Source organism: Netta rufina (genome assembly GCF_964035555.1).
Source record: "Netta rufina genome assembly, chromosome: 4".
NCBI classification, from domain to species: domain Eukaryota; kingdom Metazoa; phylum Chordata; class Aves; order Anseriformes; family Anatidae; genus Netta; species Netta rufina.
Window position 1 is genome coordinate 47,020,605 of NC_140127.1, and position 18,658 is coordinate 47,039,262.

The window sequence follows — 18,658 nt, forward strand, 5'->3', positions numbered from 1 at the left end:
CCGAGGGGGGCGGGGCTCCGGCAGACCCCGCCCAGCACGGCGCGAGGCCCCACCCCCCGGCGGCCACGTCGGCGCCACGTCGCGGCGCAGGCGCGGCGGCCGCTTCCGTGGCGGGGGCGGCGGCGGGGCCGGGGCCGGGGCCGGGAGTTGCGGGGCCGTGTCGGGGCCGGTGGCGGTGCCGGTGCCGGTGCCGGTGGCGGGGCCATGAACTTCCTCCGGGGCGTCATGGGCGGCCCCAGCGCCGGGCCGCAGCCGTCGGGCGCCGAGACGGTGAGGCGGGGGGGGCCGGGGCGCGGCGGTAGCGGTAGCGGTACCGTGCCGGTGCCGTGCCGGTTCCCGTGACAGCTCCTCCTCCGTCCCCCAGATCCAGAAGCTGTGTGACCGGGTGGCCTCCTCCACGCTGCTGGACGACCGGCGGGACGCCGTGCGCGCCCTCAAGTCGCTGTCCAAGGCGAGTGGCGGCGGGGCCGGGCGGGCCGGGCACGGGGCGGGGGCTGCGGCTGGGGCTGGGGCTGGCTGACGGCTCCGTGTGTCCCTTGTGTCCCGCAGAAATACCGCCTCGAGGTCGGCATCCAGGCCATGGAGCACCTGGTTCGCGTCCTGCAGACCGACCGGTAAGCGCCAGGCCTGCCCGCCGGGGCTCTGGGGCTGCCCGTGTGGGGTGGGCAGTGTGGGGCCGGCTGTAGGGCCGGCGGTCACAGCTGGAGGCCTGCGAGGGGACAGCGCTGCAGCAGCTCGGCCGGAGAGGGCATGGAGGCTTCTTGTCCGGCAGTACTTACAACCCAGCTGGAGGCCGTCCCGCAGCGTGGTCCGTAGGCGATGCCACTGGCTGGGACTGGATGGGCTGCAGAGGTCCCTTCTGCGTAAGGTGCAGCTTCGTGCTTCCAACTGTCCCGTTGCTGCGACAGGTGGCATTAGGGAAGGGTGAATCCAAAGCTGCAGTATTAATTAAAAAGGTTTTGAAGCAACTCATGTCAACCTGAGATTGGACAAAAGGTGATATGGGTGGAATTAAGAGTAAATTAACAAAGTCAGCAGATGTGGTTTTAGGACTTGTGTATGTTGTTAAATGAATGAGTATGTTAAATGAATGAATAGTTTTGTCACGGGGAATATTATTTGAAGGGTTCAAATAGGAGGCATGGATCCCCTCATGTTGAATGACCTGCTCTTACAATGCTAGTCTCGGTGCTTTGGAGGGGTTAGAATACAACATTTATGCAATATACAACTTGGTTATCTTGGCTGTGTTTTCCTTCTGCAGTTGCTTGCACTGATAGCAGTCGTGTGTCGCAACTTCAAAGCTATTGGCAGGGCTCTGATTAACGCTCAAACCCTGCCTGCTCCTGGCTCTTAGGCAGGTGTATTGTAACGTGCTTTCAGTCTGGGATTGAATGTCAAACTTGTTTTTTTAAAAAAAGGATATATCAGAAGGGATATGTGGGATATGTGCATGCCCACACACCAGAAGCAGCAGTGTCTCCTGATGTCAAGACAGGAATTAAGCAGTGGTTCAGGGTCTAGAAGGAGGCCTCGGGATCTAAGTGACTGTGGCATCTTGCTTTGCTGAGGTATACAGGACAAGAAAGCCATTTGTGCTCACCAAAGGCTGCTGGTGGCCCTGCTTACCTACCGGGCAGGTTGTGAAGAAGGTTTGGGGCTGCTGTCTAAACAAGTCCATGCTAGAGTTAAAATTGCACGTGTGGGCTGCATGCAGCTTAAATGGTGGAAACAGGACAAGGGAGGTAGCAGGAGCAACAGTCACCCCAAGGGGAAGCCCTTAAAAAAATGAGGTCAAGGAGCCTGGTTCATCCACTTATCTGCTGTTCAGGCCAGATTTGAACTTGGAGAAGGGGGGCGGGGCTCCATTGATCTCCTTTTCTTTGAGATGCTAAAAGAGAACTTGGCTGGGCATCAACCTGGAGCTTTTCTGGGCTTTTTTCACCTCCACGTGCCCCTTCAGAATTCAGTGTACTGGAGCTCTGTTCAGGGGTGTTGTGTGACTCAGCAGCTCAAAAACCGGGAGGTACATCTTTGTGTCTTGGGTCTTTAGATGAAAAATACTGGCTTCCACAAAAAAGTTCCTAGATCAATTTCCTATGGCATGGTGTTAGTGGACGGGTGCCTCAGCTGGTCTGTATGTTGTGGCTTGTTTTAGAGCTGTGGCTATGGGCTGTGGGAGCACACTGTTTGGTAGCAGTGAGAGCAGAGCAGAGGCTTTGGGGGCTCTTGCTGTGGGAGTACAAGTGACTGCCAGCTGATCTGCACAGAGGGTTGAGAAATGAGTCGCAGGCTCAGCTGTTGGGGTGGTGTCTTGTGGGGGACAGCTGGCGTGCTGTCATCCCCACGTGAGGGGCCACCCCTGCGTGTCATCTGTGATGGACCATTGCAGTGCCCACTCGAACTGCACTGAAGCTTTCTGCAGAAGTGAAAAATGCCCCTTTCTTCCTCCTGGCCTCCTTAGTTAGTTTTTTCTTTTTGGATTGCAGCTGTTTAAGATTTTTTAAGAAGCAAGCCAACTTTTCAGAAAACAGAAGTCTGTGATTGACTCAGACTGCCCTCTCACATGGCACTGCGTTGATGTAACTCATTTGCATGTGCTGCTTCTGTACCTTGACTGGCTGCGGTGAAGTTCAAGTTCACAGGCGGTCTAGAAATATGATTAGTAATATGAAAGGAGCAGGGAAAACAGTATGCTGAATCTTCTCTTCTTTTCTTTTTTCCTGTTGCTTAGCTTTAGAAGGGTATACTTTGTCGGTGATCATTAGGTTGCCCTGAAGATGGGTGAGGGAGCTCCGGAGGTGCAGGTTATTTGCTGGGAAGCTGCTGATGGCTGTTGCCTCACTGCCAGGAGATGTTGCTGATCAGGCAGTTGTCTCAGATGTGTGCCTGCAGCTGCTTTGTTTTTTTTGCATCAAAATATGATCTTAGCCCATGGGATTTTCCTCTTTGTTTTTAGTTGAGTAGAAGTGGGTCTTGCTTGAGTTTTGTCGGCTGAGGCTCTTTTTTTTTATTTTCTCTGGTCTTTTTTTGCAGGGGTGGGATGTTTGGGTGGAAGGAATTTGGGGGAAGGAGCCAGCAACAGGCAGGGGTCACTGAAACAGCAGAGTCTGCCTTGCTGGTGCTAACAGCAGCATGGAAAAGCTGAAGCAACTTTTCTGATAAGAAGTTATTTTTTCCTAATGCAAACAAGTTTTCTGTGCAATTGTGATCTAATGGAAAAGTTGTTTGGATTAAAGGCCTTTTCAGTCAAGTATGGCAGCACAACAGTTAACTGTTATTTCTGTAGAGCTGGAGTAAAAGCAGGAACATCTTTTATCTCCAGTGCATTTCTTGGTTGTGGTGGATCAATTGCTCCTTCCCCTGAAACTTGATGTGATAAGCACATGGACTGCACCAGCTATGTAGCAGTTTTTCTTTGATTTTCTGCCTGATCTCTGTGCTGCTCATTGCCTTGTCAATTGCCTTTTAGCTCTGTTCAGCTGCAAGTCATGCTCCTGTGTTCCTCATTGTGAAGTTGATATGGCAGGAAAAGTAAGAAAGAAAGATTTACAGCTTCATCTTCTAATTTCCTTAGGAAAAGGTCCTGGTTTGCATGGCTGTGTGGAAGTGCTGGGTACTTCTTTCTTCCTTTTTATTCCTCTTCAGATCTTTCATGGCTGCTTCTGGCAGCTTCCTTTTTTTCTTCCCAGCCTTTATGTGGAATAGAAATAAACTCCCTTTCTCTTTTAAGTGTACAAGATGCACTACCTGGTACCCCGTTTCCTTGTAGATTACCATAAGCTCCATCTCCTGCCTGGGCTGAGATACAAGTGTTGAAACTGGCTCTATAGAACACTGACTTCTTTGACTAGCTTTTCAGCTATGCATATCAGCCATCCTGCAGCCTGAAAACACTCCGGAGTCAGCCTTCAAATGTTCCAGACCCTTATACAAACCAGCGTTCTTTGGCCATATGTTTATTTTGTAATATGAAGAAGGAACTGTGATCTACAGGAGGACCTTTCCTTCTCCTTGCTGGCTGTCTGGATATTGCCACATCCCACCAGGGACTATTTTCAAAAAAGCTTGGCATGGGCTGTAGCACAGATCAGCACCACTTAACTGTTGGTGTGGAGGAAGGCAGAAGAGCAAAAAATTAACTTGACCTTTGACTCGTTTTATTCTATTTATATAAAACAAGAATTTTTAAATTTACTTGTGGCAGTTGTAGTAGTTAAAAACCTAATATGAACCTGAGAGAGAGAATTTGTTTGCTTAAAGTACAGGCTTCAGTTGCTTTGTACTCGTATTTCCAAATTTTCAGAGTTGTGTTATGCTTTTAATTAAAGCTTTTGTAAGAGGTAATGTTGCTTGTTAGTCCTTTGATCACTCTTCCATGAGCTGAGTTTTCAGGGTTAAAAAAAAAATTGCCTTCCTTTCCAGGTGTGCTATCACTGATGACATGATAGAAACATTCAGCTATTTCAGACTTCACTTGACAGGATAGATCATGCTTGGAAGAGGAGGTAAAAGCTTTTTGAGGCACCCTACCTGGGCAGCACAATATGTGGATACTCTCACTTCCATATGACTCTTCTCTGCTATTGTTTGTGAACTCGGGGAGTGCTGACTTGCCATTTCGGTTGAATGCCACATAAAAGCACCACTAGCAGCAGGAGGATGCCCCAGGTGGCTTACGCTGGATTGCTGCATTTCAGAAAGACTGCATCTTTTATGGATGTGTGAGAGACTGGAAATCTTTTTCTTGGCTGAAGACTTTCACTACAGAGCAAAAATTGCACAGCTTCAGTCTGAACAGAATAATCAGGAAAATACTGTTGTGTGTGATGAAGACCAGATGGAAGCAAGGCAGTGAGTTGCAAAGATACGGTGCTGCTGTCCTCATTTTGTGATGTGTTCTTCTTTCAACAAGAAAAACAAGGCCAGCTTTTTCCATATGCACATAAAATTTGGTTATTCTTTTGTAGCAGCTCTGATTTTCCTGGGAGAGGAAAGGAAAAGCAAGGCTGAGACTTTTTTTTTCCTCCCCAAAAGTCTCCAGGAAGTCACTTATGTGTTTTTCAGATGTGGAATTGTTTCAGTTACATGCAAAGGAAGCCACAGGCTTTGTAATACTGTGTTGAACTAAAATTACATTAAAGGTAAAGGGCGAAACATGCAGTTGGGAAGTGTGATCATACCTGCAGGACGGGAAGGTTTATGTAGACTAAAAACTTCTTTTATTTGCTTTGACTTAGATTTTGGCAGATTTTTTGTAGTTGTTGTTTCCCTTACAACACAGCTTAAACACAGGTGGTGAGTTGTGTGACACTGAGGAAAAAAAAGAAGTGCACGTGTCTGCCTAGGACAACAAGCAGGGCAAGGATTCAACTCAGAACCCAATGGGAAGGGACAAACCATGCTGAGCCGTGGTAACTGCTAGTTTTGGATTTAGTGTGTCATATAAGGGGGGTGAGTTGTTGCTGTGAGAGCCTACTCAAGTCCTTGCTGTAGTGATGCAAGAAAGGTAGGGGTGGGTTGCTCCATTCTGTCTTCTCAAAGCTGGTGGATCACCTTAAGGCAGCTCTGCTTTTTGGCTGTAATAGCAGCTGTAAGTTTGTCATCTTTAATTAGTGGTCTAGCAGAGGTAGCTGGCCTCAGTTAGGGCTTGGCTCTTAACGCTGCTGGTTGGACAGGTTGTTTTGAGGGTTTGCTGTGAACTGGCCGAGTAGCTTCCTGAAATATGAATGAATATTCAGTGGTGTGGAATCCTCACTTTGTATGCCTTGGAGATTAGTGAAAACAAAGGCTTAAAAGTTTGAATGAGAGGTTTTAGTTTTGACAGTGTGCCCTTCCAATGCTTGGCCAAGACATGAAAATAGCTGCTACGTTTGTCCCTACTCGAGGTTTCTCCTGGCAGGAACAGGTTGGAAGGTGTGACTCAGGAAATGGGAGACGTGCTCACCGTGAAGCTTCCTGTGGTTGTCTTGTGTCACCAGACCTTGTGGATGTGGCCACCTCAGGGAGTGGAACGGGCAAAGGGAGTTTGACTTCATTTAAGGGACTGGGAAGCTCATGGTTGGTAAAAGCATGGCATTATACAATACCTATCCACGTCAGTTCTCTCTTGCAGTAGTGCTGTAAAGGCAACTGCCTGAGCAGAAAACCAACATTGTAAACAAGAAATTGTAAGAGAAGTTGCAAATAAGTAAGTCATTAAAGCAAAGTGGTTCTTTTATTTGCAGTTCAGATTCTGAAATAATTGGCTATGCTTTGGACACTCTCTACAATGTAATATCGAATGACCTAGAAGAGGAAGAACAAGGTAAGCTCTTGATGGATATAGTTGTATTAACTCGGGGGTGCTTTCCTTGCTGGTTTTGCTCAAGCTATGAAAGTAACAATATCCAGTTTACTAATATGTAGACTTGCTTTGTTATCGCATAGCTGTTAAGATGATGTGAAGAAAATCTGTTGACGCAGCTGGCACTAAAACAATATTGGATCTCGTGCTGATCTGAAAATCAATGTTACGTGAACAGCACCCAGGTTCTGTTTTTTCTAGTTTGTAAATATTGCCAGGTCATACTCTGCTATTGGGAAAGGACAGTTCGGACTGTTACTGTCAAATAGGACTCTTCGTTCTGAGAACTTAACGATACCAAGAGATAAAGTCTCAGGTAGCTTTGATAAGGTGGTTATAGTAAGTGTGAGTATGTTGCTTGCCAGCCTTGTTACAGTATTTTATGAAAAGACTTCGCAAGATAATTAGACTTAGAAACACAGTTGACAGTTATGTTGTGGAACTTATTTTCCGAGGCTCGTTATGCTAGTCCCTTAAAAGTAAGGGCAGCACCCAGACTGACTAGGCCTATACAGTTAGCCAACACTGATATTTTGTGGTTGCTGCCCCTCCAGCCTTTATTTTTATTTGTTGGTCAGGCACCAAATCTGGTCTGAAAGGCCAATGAAATGATGGCAGCCATGAAAAGTAACTCCTTATTTTACAAAAACTTGGATGCTCTGACGAAAATGACAGTAGTAACCCAAATCAGGCTTGAGCAAGAAGAATGGTTTAAAAATTTAATAGATGTGCTGGATCCAAGAGAGCCAGATGTTCTGGCAAGCAAAATAGCTGCTGATCATAACGAGTTCAGGCTCTTGAATGGTGCTGAGGGCAGGATGATCCAAGCTCCCTCATCTTTAGCCTCTCGGATGTGTGCAGAGAATAGGGATGGGGTCTAGCTGAGGGGCTGCGCAAGCGCTAGCTTGGGAGGAGGCTTTCATCAGGGAACAACATCAGGTGCTGAGCTTGTGTGCGTTTCCTGCTTTAACAACTGATAAATATCCTGTTGGGAAGTAGGCGAGGATTGTCTGATATGTAGGCATTTCTGCCAGTATGTTTGCATCACGTTATGTCCTTCTGAGGTACCTTCAGCAACGTGCTCTCTCTTACCTGAGGAGGCTGCAAGAGATATGTAAGCTGAAATCCTTTGTGTGATGCATTACTCTTAATTTTCTCTGAAGTTGGCAGTTAGCTTTACTTGCCCTCCTTTTCCCTGCTCGTGGTAGTAGCCTTCATTCTTGACTCAACAAGAATGTTAATAGCAGTCTTAAGAAGAGCAAAGAATTGACAAATTTGAGTTCTGTATGTGAGATGATGGGTGTTGCAAAGGGTACAGGGTGGTTCTGTACAGCTGCCTGAAGGAGTGATTTGCCACAGAAATGAGGATGGCTGCCTTGGAAATCTGAGCTTATGCTACTATTGGTTGTGCTGTTTGAAAAACTATTCAACTTGTGAACCTTTCTCTTTCTCTTTTTCTTTGATCTGCATTGACAGATGATTCTGAAGGTAAAAACCCTTTTACTTGTATAAATATGGCACTTGATAGATGTAGTTGCTACTCACACTCGTAACACACTCTGCTGTTTAAAAAGGACACTGTAAAGACTTGCATTAAAGTTGAATGCATTTTGTGTTCTGCTCTGAAGTACAAATTTGCTTTGGAGCTGAAGTGGCTTCCCAAGGTACTATTTCGTGTGATCTGGGCGTGCTGAATGCTGGCAGACTTGTTGAGATAGTAATAATAAATTCTTGTTTGGGATGTCATGAAAGTGCAGCCTCAGTTCTGGTAGGGTTTGAATGGGAAGAAGGATGTGCAGAGTTTTTTGGTTTCAAGAAGCCCTGAAGTTTGACACAAATCCTTCACAGTGTCCCTTTTAAGCAATGCATGTTAAAAATAGTGTTCACCTCTGCCATAAGTTCACCACTAATGCTTATTCTTATTCTTCCTTATTTCTTCAACTTTTTATTAAAATGCACTTCATGTGTTGATTTAAAGATTACATTCTAATTGATAGTGCTGGATATTGGTGCATCTTCAAAAGATAATCTTAATAAATGGAAACTGTTCTCCTCATTTGAGCCACATCCATGTAGATTTTTAAGAGCAATCTTAGGTATAATTCTGGAAACAGCAAGAGCTTAAAAAACAAACACCTCTCTCCCCATCCCCTCACTTTAATTATTTAATTCTTCCTTTTCTTAGAGTCAAAACCACGCTGAACTAGAACCAAGCTTTTGGAATAAAAGTAGATCTCTGGCAAGCTAGTAAGAGGCTGTGTAAGTTGTGCATACTGATGGCTGCTGTTTTTTTCTCTTCTTGCCTTAGCACCCAGAACTTGTGCAAGGATGAGGGTTGGGATTAGCAAGAATCCATAGTTCAAACTCTTGCTGTTTGTAGCTGAGCGTGGCTGGAGGAGGAGACGAGCAGTCACAGCCTGTGGCAAATTCCAAGTGAAATATTTTCATCTAAGCCCGTATTCTTAAATAAAGGGCAAAGAAGTTCAGGTTTATGCTTTGCTTTGTTTGCAGCAAGCTACAGTGTGCACAATCCATATATGATTCAGTAGGGATCTGCTGCCCTACTCTACAGGAGCAAGTTTGGTAACTGCCCTTTTGTGGATTTGGTTTGTCTGTTGTGGTTTTTTTTTATTGATGCACTGTGGGAGTGGCCCAGACTTGATAAGACCCCTCCTCTTCAGAGAGGGTGTACTTGCATTTTGCTAGATGTCAGGGCTAGAGTTAATCTTGCATGTGATTTGTCTTCCCTTTTGCTACCTTCTGTATTTCATAGTTAGTCCTCTTAAAAATTTGCAGCAGATTGGTGCTGCTTCTCTGTCCCTCATGTAAACTACCTACCAATCTCAGCCTCATTGGGAGGATTATAACAAGACTATGTTACAGGAATGATCAGCTTCAGTCTGATTACTCTAAGGCCACATAAAAAGACCTCTTAACTGTACTGAAATCCTTAAAAATAGATGTTATAATAAACTCAGCTTGCAGTGTTTTATGGTTAGGAACAGTTTCAACTTGAAGGAAATTGGCTTGACTGAATTACATTTTTTTCTTGGCGCCAGTCCAAGCAAATAGGTAGTCCTTTGATTTCTCAGTTTTGGTGTGCCCCTAACAAGGTACAGAGTTTCAAGATTATTTCTGGTCTTTGACCCTATTTATAGGAGATTGGCTGCCAGCAGTTGGTGGCTGTGAATCTTATGGTTCAAGTGAAAGGAAAAAAATCCTCTCTTTGCTTTCCATTACCCAAATCAGACATTCAGATTTGGTCAGAAATTGTTTTTGTTTTTCCCTGTGTATTATGCTTCGAGCCATTCTTGTGCCTGTGGTTTCATCAGCTGGCATGGGATGGCGTTGCAGTGCTGAATGTATGTGTGTGGTTGGTAGGGTAACCTAGTTTAGAAGGTAAGTGGCAGTGCTTTTGCTGCAGGCCTTACCTGTTGTGTTTCTGGTCTGTCCTACCTGGCACATGGGACAGAGGCAGGGCTGATGGCAGCATGCTCTGTGGGAAGGGAGTTGCTTTGAGGTTATGGAGAAAGGAGGAACAATGAAGGAAACTGTTCAGGAGATACGTGTGGGGCGAGAAGCTTTGTAGGGAGAAAAGTGCTAAGCCAGAGTTGGGAATGTGAGTGGCTGTGTTGTGTTGCTACCCCTGTGGCTGATTAATGTGCATTTAGCCCCTTGGTTTGTTATGTCGCTTTGAGAAACCTCATAGAAACACAGCTGAGCAAGGAACTGATGTGATTTTTTAACTCAATGAGATACTAATTTCTTAGAGGTGGCCACAGGTGTCACAGAACTGAATTCTCATCTCTTGAGTGGGACTGGGTTGCTCAACTGCCTTGGCTGAAAAGCTCCAGTCCCAGAAACTGTATTGGAGCTGAAAATACCTTCTCCTCCTGTCCAAAACGAAAACAATCTGAAGCTACCTCTGAGTTAAAATTGCAATTTGTGAGTATGTCAGTGGAAGTTCATTAACTGTGCCAACCATTAGTGCCTAAATAAGATAGTTTTGTGAGAGAGTTTTGTAAATTGTCACTCAGACTGGAAAGCCAGCAGTGAGGCAGAGATTTAGTTTGCATGTTTTGTGTTGTCTTGTGGGATACTTTTGCTTATTATCCATTTATGCAACAATGATCAAATAATTCTGTGAGACTGAATTGATCCACTACTTTGCGCACAACCAGAGAGTAAATGGAATGACACTTGATTTTCTTTGTGAAATTAATTTAGATGCCAAGGCTGGGAGGTTTTGATACTTAGCTCTTTCACAATTATTCTCTCTTCCTGATGTTTAAGTCCTGTCTAACTGCTGTGTCAAAATATAACTGAGGTTATTTATTCTGTGATTCTGTGGCTTACTTTCTTCACTACTCTCTTTTGAAGCTTCTTGGTGTGAAATAAACATGACCCTTGCAAAAAGGTGAAAGGTGAAAAATCCTGTACCAGTTTAGGTGACCTTCGTGGAAATATTGAGTCTTTCTGCTCCTCCTATGCTGCAAGGGCTCTTTCTTTGTCTGAGTTCTCTGGTCCCATAGAATTGTTTGGTTTTATCTGAAATAGGTGACGGTCTGAGAACTGTGAATGTGGATGTGATCAATGGGAAGAGGATTTTTTTTTAATATTTATACTGGATTAGGTTTCTGTTTGGTAGATTGTTAGTTCCTTCCTTGATTTTAAAACAGCTCTCAATAAAAATTTAGAGTAGCCTAAGCTGCTGCTTTTTTTTTTTTTTTTTTTTTTTTGTGTGCACAGCTTGTGGCTGTGTTTGGTTTTTGAAAATTATTTAAACTTATTAACACCGTATCAGTGATCAAAAGCTTGTCTGTCACCCTTGGCTCTATTTTAGTGAGAATAAAAATACAACTAACCAAAGCTACTCTGTTCATGTGTTGTAATACATTGCTTTTGACTATTACAGAAGAAAACTCACCTAAACAAGTTGATGATTTGGGAAGTCAGTTCACAGAGATTTTCATTAAACAGCAAGAAAATGTCACACTCTTGTTGACACTTGTGGAGGTAAGCAACGGCTTGGTGCTGGGAATACTGAAGGATATGTAGTGCTGCACAGTGAGCTTACCTTAATGCATGTTTTCACCTTTCCATGGAAACATGTGTCAAATGTCAAGTGCCTGACTGCCTAGCAAGTTTGGGGTTGGAAATGAGCCAAGTCTATGACCTGGATGAAAGCCATTTGTTTCAACCTTAAAACAAGATACCACTGAGAGGGAGGAGGGGATGCTGAGGAAGGGATGATGTACGTTCAGTCTTCACCTGTAACTTGGTACAGAGTTAAAATAATATTTGTCATCTGAATTGGTGATTCAGTGGGTGACTTCAAGGTGACGCCTTAAAACCATAAGGCTTAGAAGTACAGAAAGCTCTGTGGGGTGACTCAGTTGAGATGTAGGCCCAGTCACCAGTTCCTGAGTTTAAGCTGACCTGGGGAGCCCAAAGGTGTGGTGGTGGTGGTGGTGGTCAAAGCCAGTGTGTAGACTCATTAGTTCTTGAGCTTTCTATTTCTTTCAAGATCCTACTTTAACAGAAGTTGTTGTTGTTTGGGAATGGGGAGAAGATAAAAAAAGAGCCAAAGGCATTGTTTTTTTTCCCAAAATTTCTGAGTAACATGGGTTGATCCCATGAGGGTTGGGCTGTCTGTTCTAGAAAGAAGAATTAGCTAGGAAAGCAACCCCTGAGGGGGGGAAGGGAGGGAAGGAAACCGCTGGGACTTCGTCTTGCTTGTATAATAAAATCAAGAACCAGTGTTTTGATTTGTCGGCCATGTGTTGTAATACATGTAGGATGAATGGAAAAAGAAATGGACAGGAGATAAAATCCCTTGCCAGTTTTGTGTCTGTTCATAACTGTTGTCTCCAAGAGGAAGTGGAATAATGAGGAATTTACTACTTAATTACCTCTCTATCTTTGCAGGAATTTGATTTCCATGTTCGTTGGCCTGGAGTGAAACTACTTACATCACTTTTAAAGCAGCAAGGACCTCAGGTGCAGCAGATAATTCTTGTCAGTCCTATGGGTGAGTGCTCCCGTTGTTTGCATGTGAGCTTCAGCTTGGAAGCTCACCAAGCAGAAGGTAGAGAGCTAGAGCAGTTTTGAGTGAGGTGTTATCAAGACCTCTAGCAAGAAAAGATGCCTGTTTATGTTTATGCCTGTTTTTGTGTACTTTTTGCAGGCGTTTCTAGACTCATGGATTTATTAGCAGACTCGAGGGAAGTTATACGAAATGATGTAAGTATAGAACAGAGGCTGTTGATTCTCTTCATAATTAGCAGCTGTCAACTGTGTGAGCTGCTTAATATTTGTGCAGAATTTGGATTAAGTTAAAAGAATGCATGTGAGGGAAGCATCATGATTATTAATTAAAAATACTTGAGTCTTCCCTTGAGTCAGGTGGTTTCTGCATGTCTTGCCACAAATCAGATAACGAAGACAAGCTGTTCCTGTGTATTTGCAAGCATCGAGTGTTGTATTCCTATTGTGTTAGCTGATCTTTCTCGTGGCCTTCTGTCAGGTTCAATTGTCTTTTTCCTCTTTACTCATCAAACAGCAGAAAGCTCAAATTACTTAGTACAGAAAAAATGAGGTGTCTTACAAGTTTACTCTTTGTTCTTGTGTATAGCCACTTAGCATCCTTTTTGGCAGTGTTGTGCTTCTCTTTTCAAGTGTGGTGAGGCGTGTGGTAAATACTGGGTGATGTCCATGTTGGGTTTGGTTACCTGTGCCAGAATGCGGGGAATATGCGATTCTGTTCTCTGATCCTGGCCAGGGCTTATGCTGCTCTTTTAGCATTCTTCTGAGAGCTGTGACTTGTGACAAGTGGTGTTCTTTAGTAAAATTCAGTAAAACTAAGTTTTTAATCACTTCTTCCCTCTTTCTACCAAGGGAGTCTTGCTGTTACAGCAACTGACAAAAAGTAATGCAGCCATACAGAAGATTGTTGCCTTTGAAAATGCCTTTGAGAGACTTCTGGATATCATAACAGAAGAAGGGAACAGTGATGGAGGTACAGATGTGTCTAAGGCTCTTTTCATGATTGTTCCTTCTGTTTTTACACAAGTTAATGGGTGACTGTTTAAAAGTTGACATGAGTGTGCAATTGGAGCTTGTTAAATGGTTAGAAGGATCAAAACGCATACCTGGGTTGTAACAAATTAAGCAGAAACATGAGCAAGTAGGCAGGTTCTCAGCATATTTTGAAATCTAGCTTTGAGATATTTGAGTTAAGATAACAGTTAATTTGTATGGGCATGTGTGCATAAGTGTTCATATTTGGTTTATATTTGTGAGTGCATGTACTTGGGCAGTGTCCCCTTTTGTCACTTACTGAGTTGTGTTGGCATTCCTCCTGCAAAATCCTTGGATGCTTGGAAGTAACAGCTTGCTGTGTATCTTCAGCATTACTGGTGACTTCAGTTTTCTGGTCAGCTCCTAGGCAAATCATTTACCTGGGGGTGAAGGATAAGAAAAAGAATGAGCAAAAATGATGTTCTTACATATTTCCTTTTTTTCTCTTGGCAACTTGAGTTTACCACCGGCTGCAGTTTGGTGCAGGATCTAGTTGAGTAAAAAGATGACCTTCCTGCAAGCTGCAGCAGCAGTTAACATACTGCTGCTCTCCCAGCCGAGCTATTCCAGGTATCTTGGCGTGGAAGGATTAAGCAATCCTTTAAGTTAAAGCTGCTATTTTTGGGCAGCTAATAATTTTAGGGGACTTGGTATGTAAACTCCCATGTGCCAAGAATTGTTTCTTTTCTCATTTTTACATGTGTGTTCCTCCTGCCTGTGGCCTGCTGAGGGCTGGATTACCAGCTGTGGCTCTGCAGTGGGAGTGGGAAGGGGGGAATGTGACAGCTGGTCTCTTGGTTATCCCACTCTCAAGTCTGGCACTGTCTGTGTGTTCTAACAAGTGTAAGAACTAAATATTTATCCTTTCTATGAAGTCCAGAAGGCAGCCCAGCAGTACCAGGAGCAGGCTACCTTTATTTGTGTTGTCCTCTGGACTAAGTTGTCCAAGGACTTTCTCTCAGAGCACATAGTTGATTAGCACCTGTAGTTTGTTTTCAGCAAATGCAGTCTGTAAGTAAAAACAACAACAAAAAAAGCAACAAAAGCAAAACCTAAAAACACCCACAAACAAAAAACCCATTTGCTTCAACTCCAAGGAGCGCAGTCTATATTGGTTTGTTGTAAGGGATGTTGCTAAGAATTGCTTCTCGTGTCATTTTATTCTTCATTAAAAAAGTAAAATGAAACTCTGAAATGAGCCAAAATTGTAGCTAGTGATTACAAGCGTGTATAATCAGTTAAAATTTAGGTGCACTTTAAGAGGAATTTAATTTTAGTACTTAAGCAACACTACTGTCTCTGTCTTAACTTGAAGTACATATATTTCAAGACACCAAGTGTTCGTGAGGCTTTGTTTCAAGTCCTTCATGTGACTACCAATTAACTTATCATTATAACTATGTATTCTTCGAAAATACAGTTTCTGCTTCAGACTTGTGGAAGAACCATAATTTTGGTTTCATTTGAAATATGCTGGATCAACAGTGATATATTTCACTTGATCTTTGATTATTTTTTCATGCTTGAGGTTCACAGTTCTTGATCAAAATTTGATGGTGTTAAGAACAAAGAGTTCAGAATTGTGTGTTCTGTGCCTCCTAGAATCTGCTGAGAATGTGGAGAAACTAGTAACTTCTGTCTCACCTTTGATTAATCTTCTTTTTGTTCCACCAGGAATAGTAGTGGAAGACTGTCTCCTCCTTTTACAAAACTTACTGAAGAATAATAATTCCAATCAGAATTTCTTTAAAGAGGGTTCATACATTCAGCGCATGAAGCCTTGGTTTGAAGTCGGGGATGACAATTGTGGTTGGTCTGCACAGAAAGTAACTAATCTTCATCTAATGCTGCAGGTAAAACACTTCTAGCTGCTAGTACCAATATCAAGGCTTCTTCAGCTTTGCTTACAGTGAGGAACATGTGCAACATGTGACAGCTGAGAAATGTGTGCTTTCTTTAGCTCACAGTATTAGTGTGCCAGTATTAATGAGAGATACTCCTTTCAGTGCACGTACTATTTCTAAATGCTGAACTCGTAATGGGTGGTGCATCAAGTAACTTCATTTCATGTAACTTAAGATGTAACAGTGATCGGAGTTAAATATATGACTAGAGGTGTTCTTATAAAGAATCCTCCTGAATTCATGTGTAGTTATGGTGCATTTACCATTATGGTGGGTTCATAATTATTGATTGTAGGACACATTGCCTTCTGCTCACCCCTCCAGAAAAACACATTTTCCTGTTACGGAACACTTCATGTAGAAACTTGAGATTTATGAAGCTAGTTTCTTGCTTCCCAAAATGTAGCTCTGACAAATTGTGAGCCAAATGAAAAATCAGTGTGATTGTTCACAACTTAGCTGGAACCTCTGCAATGGAGTCCAGTACTTGAGACTTTGAGGGTTACACTAAACGCAGCATCAGTTGACCATACTTAGTAATGAGGTGGACATGCTGTTTAATTGTTGTCTTTTATGCCTGTTTTTAGGAGCAATTGTTTTTTATGGATAAATCATGTTCTGCCTTTTGGAAAGTCTGTGACTCTTTACATATGGACTTCTTTTTCCCCTCTAGCTTGTTCGGGTACTCGTGTCTCCCACAAATCCTCCAGGTGCTACCAGCAGTTGTCAGAAGGCCATGTTTCACTGTGGGTTGTTACAGCAGCTCTGCACTATCCTGATGGCAACGGGAGTTCCTGCTGATATCCTGACAGAAGTAAGAGGGAACAAATAGACACGGGAGTGGGTGAAAACAGGAATCTACAGGGATGACTGCAGTGTCTCTGCAGCAACTGGTTACAGTACTTGTTAAGCATTTATCTCAGATGTTGGCTTCCTATATGGAGAACTCACATTTAAGAGTCTTTTGAATTATAATCTGCAGCCAGAAAATACTTGCGTTTGCTTATTTTTTTCTTTTGGATTTCAGGATATCCCAAAGAGGCTGAACTAATTCACATTCTTCCCATCTGTGTCTATTTCTTTTGTTGTTTTTGTCTTTTTATTGCTCATATTTAACTGTTCCATTTTTTGTCTGCCCTCTTTGTAGACCATTAATACCGTGTCAGAGGTCATTCGAGGATGCCAGATGAATCAAGACTACTTTGCCTCTGTCAATGCACCTTCTAATCCACCAAGGCAAGTGTTCAATTATGTCAGGTAATGATGTATTGGTATAGACAACAACAGTCAAATCCAAAGGATTTTTCAGTTCAGAACTTGAAATTCAGATACAGGCAAACAGCTTCAAGTTCACATTGGGCATAATAGGTATAGCATGAAGGTGTCAGTTGTGTTTCCACAGAGATGAGGCTTAGAAGTCATTTCATTTAACTTTACTTGGTGGTACTTAAAAAGTGAATGAGCAATTAGTTGACAAGTTCCTAGGTCAGGAGGAGCTGCTGCTGTCAGCCAGAGGATAGTCTACAAAAGGATTTAGAGGGTAGAAAAACAGGTGGGAAATTAAGAAAACACCCCAAATGGTTTATCTACAGTTGTCTTCATGCACAACTTTGTCCTAATAGCCTTTATTTTTATTACCAAATAGACCTGCAATTGTAGTGCTTCTGATGTCCATGGTAAATGAAAGGCAGCCTTTTGTGCTCCGATGTGCTGTTCTCTACTGTTTCCAGTGCTTTTTATACAAAAACCAAAAAGGACAAGGAGAAATTGTTTCGACACTTTTGCCATCTACTATTGACGGTACGTAAGACCACCATCTCTGCACTGAGTTGTGAAGCAGTGGAATAGTCCACTGAATCAAGTGTTATCTTCCCCAAAACTATTTACCTGTTACTGGGTGCCAGATCCAAGCGTGATGATTTGGTTTAGGGTTTCTCTAAGACTTGAAATAGGTGGCCTTTAATTTTTTTGTTCATTTACGGTACAGTTATGCCTTAAATATCTTGCTGTTTCTGTGGTGTGTTGTAATCTCATTTGTACCTCCGGCCCCTTTTGGTAGCTACAGGTAACTCCGTATCGGCTGGTCAGCTGCTCTGCGGGGGCCTCTTTTCAACGGACTCTCTCTCTAACTGGTGTGCTGCCGTGGCCCTGGCCCACGCCTTACAGGAAAACGCGACTCTGAAAGAACAGCTCCTGAGAGTTCAGCTGGCGACGAGCATTGGCAACCCACCAGTGTCGCTGCTACAGCAGTGCACCAACATCCTCTCACAGGTATGGCCCTGACTGGCCCATCAATGGGATAAAAATTCAGGTGTACAGGAAAAATGTTCTTGAGCAGGTGCATCACAGGAAGACGTTAGTGTTAGCCCAAGGACAAGGATTCTCTCCCCTCCTGTTTAAAATTTGCTTAAAGCACCCTGTGCTGAAGGGAGGGAGGAGCAGCAAATCTTATTATTCATCAAGCATTTATCTTGCTTGCTGTCAGTAGGCAGTGGGCTTTAAAGCACATGGAACTTTAAACTTGGTTTAAAAGACAAAGCAGAGAGGCAGGATCCTCAGGCACATCTTGCTGTTGCTGCAGAAGTGCCTGGTTGGCATTTAGCCTGTACCTGCAAACCTGAAACATCTTTAGAAGAACAGTCTGTCATCTATTGGTGGCTGTTGGTTTTGCTGATGGAAGCCAAAAACTTGTTCTGAAGTTGTACAGTTTTAATACCTGGCTTTGGAAACAGGTGGCTTAACTTTACATTCCAGACCACGCTTCCTTGTGACATTAACTGCTGTTACACATCCTTTCTTCCCAAATGGTTGTAATGATAAGGAGATGGTTAGCTCTGGGCAGTTCCTGCAGTTAGGAATAATGGCAAAATGCTGGAGTTTTAAATTAATTGATGGGACTTCTTTAATTTGCTTTCCCTGATTATAAGCAGAACTCTTTATCCTTTTCCCTGCATTTTTGTTTAAGATGAATTTGAGATGATATAACTGCCTGTGGCTATGTAGCCTTAAATGATGCAGGGGATTGAAACTTTGGGGGAATGTTTCTGAAATGTGTTCATCTTAAACGTTCTCAAGTAACGTGTGTGTAACTTGCAGGGTGATAAGATCGACAGACGGGTATGTATTTTTTGGCACAGCTTCGGCATTTTCTTGCCAACAGCAGGCCTTTTCCTTTTGTCTTGGGTTTTGCTGGGGAGGTTTTCTTTAACTGCTCTTTGATGTGTTTCCACTCACAGCTTTGTGTTGCAGTTGGGTTTGGGTTTTTTCCTAGCATAACCACCTCTTTCTGTGTCTCCAGGGGATTCTCTGGGGGTGCTCCATAAAACTA

General features: G+C 43.3%; 1 protein-coding gene across 3 annotated transcripts in view; it reads left to right on the plus strand.

Annotated features, from left to right (window-relative positions):
- The first annotated feature begins 113 nt into the window (after nucleotides 1-113).
- The window catches only part of USO1 (USO1 vesicle transport factor), a 32,763-nt gene continuing 14,218 nt past the window's right edge, over nucleotides 114-18,658 (plus strand). The window contains exons 1-15 of one of the 3 annotated variants that reach the window (XM_084286263.1): nucleotides 114-270; nucleotides 365-451; nucleotides 550-614; nucleotides 6,228-6,307; nucleotides 7,823-7,834; nucleotides 11,262-11,362; nucleotides 12,275-12,377; nucleotides 12,534-12,589; nucleotides 13,244-13,364; nucleotides 15,101-15,279; nucleotides 16,004-16,144; nucleotides 16,478-16,566; nucleotides 16,976-17,130; nucleotides 17,390-17,601; nucleotides 18,427-18,447. In XM_084286263.1, coding sequence (XP_084142389.1) covers nucleotides 205-270; nucleotides 365-451; nucleotides 550-614; nucleotides 6,228-6,307; nucleotides 7,823-7,834; nucleotides 11,262-11,362; nucleotides 12,275-12,377; nucleotides 12,534-12,589; nucleotides 13,244-13,364; nucleotides 15,101-15,279; nucleotides 16,004-16,144; nucleotides 16,478-16,566; nucleotides 16,976-17,130; nucleotides 17,390-17,601; nucleotides 18,427-18,447 — 1,488 coding nt within the window. In that variant the 5' untranslated portion in view covers nucleotides 114-204. The remainder of the gene's footprint in view (nucleotides 271-364; nucleotides 452-549; nucleotides 615-6,227; nucleotides 6,308-7,822; nucleotides 7,835-11,261; nucleotides 11,363-12,274; nucleotides 12,378-12,533; nucleotides 12,590-13,243; nucleotides 13,365-15,100; nucleotides 15,280-16,003; nucleotides 16,145-16,477; nucleotides 16,567-16,975; nucleotides 17,131-17,389; nucleotides 17,602-18,426; nucleotides 18,448-18,658) is intronic. The other 2 variants (XM_084286264.1, XM_084286265.1) reach the window with 2 other exon arrangements.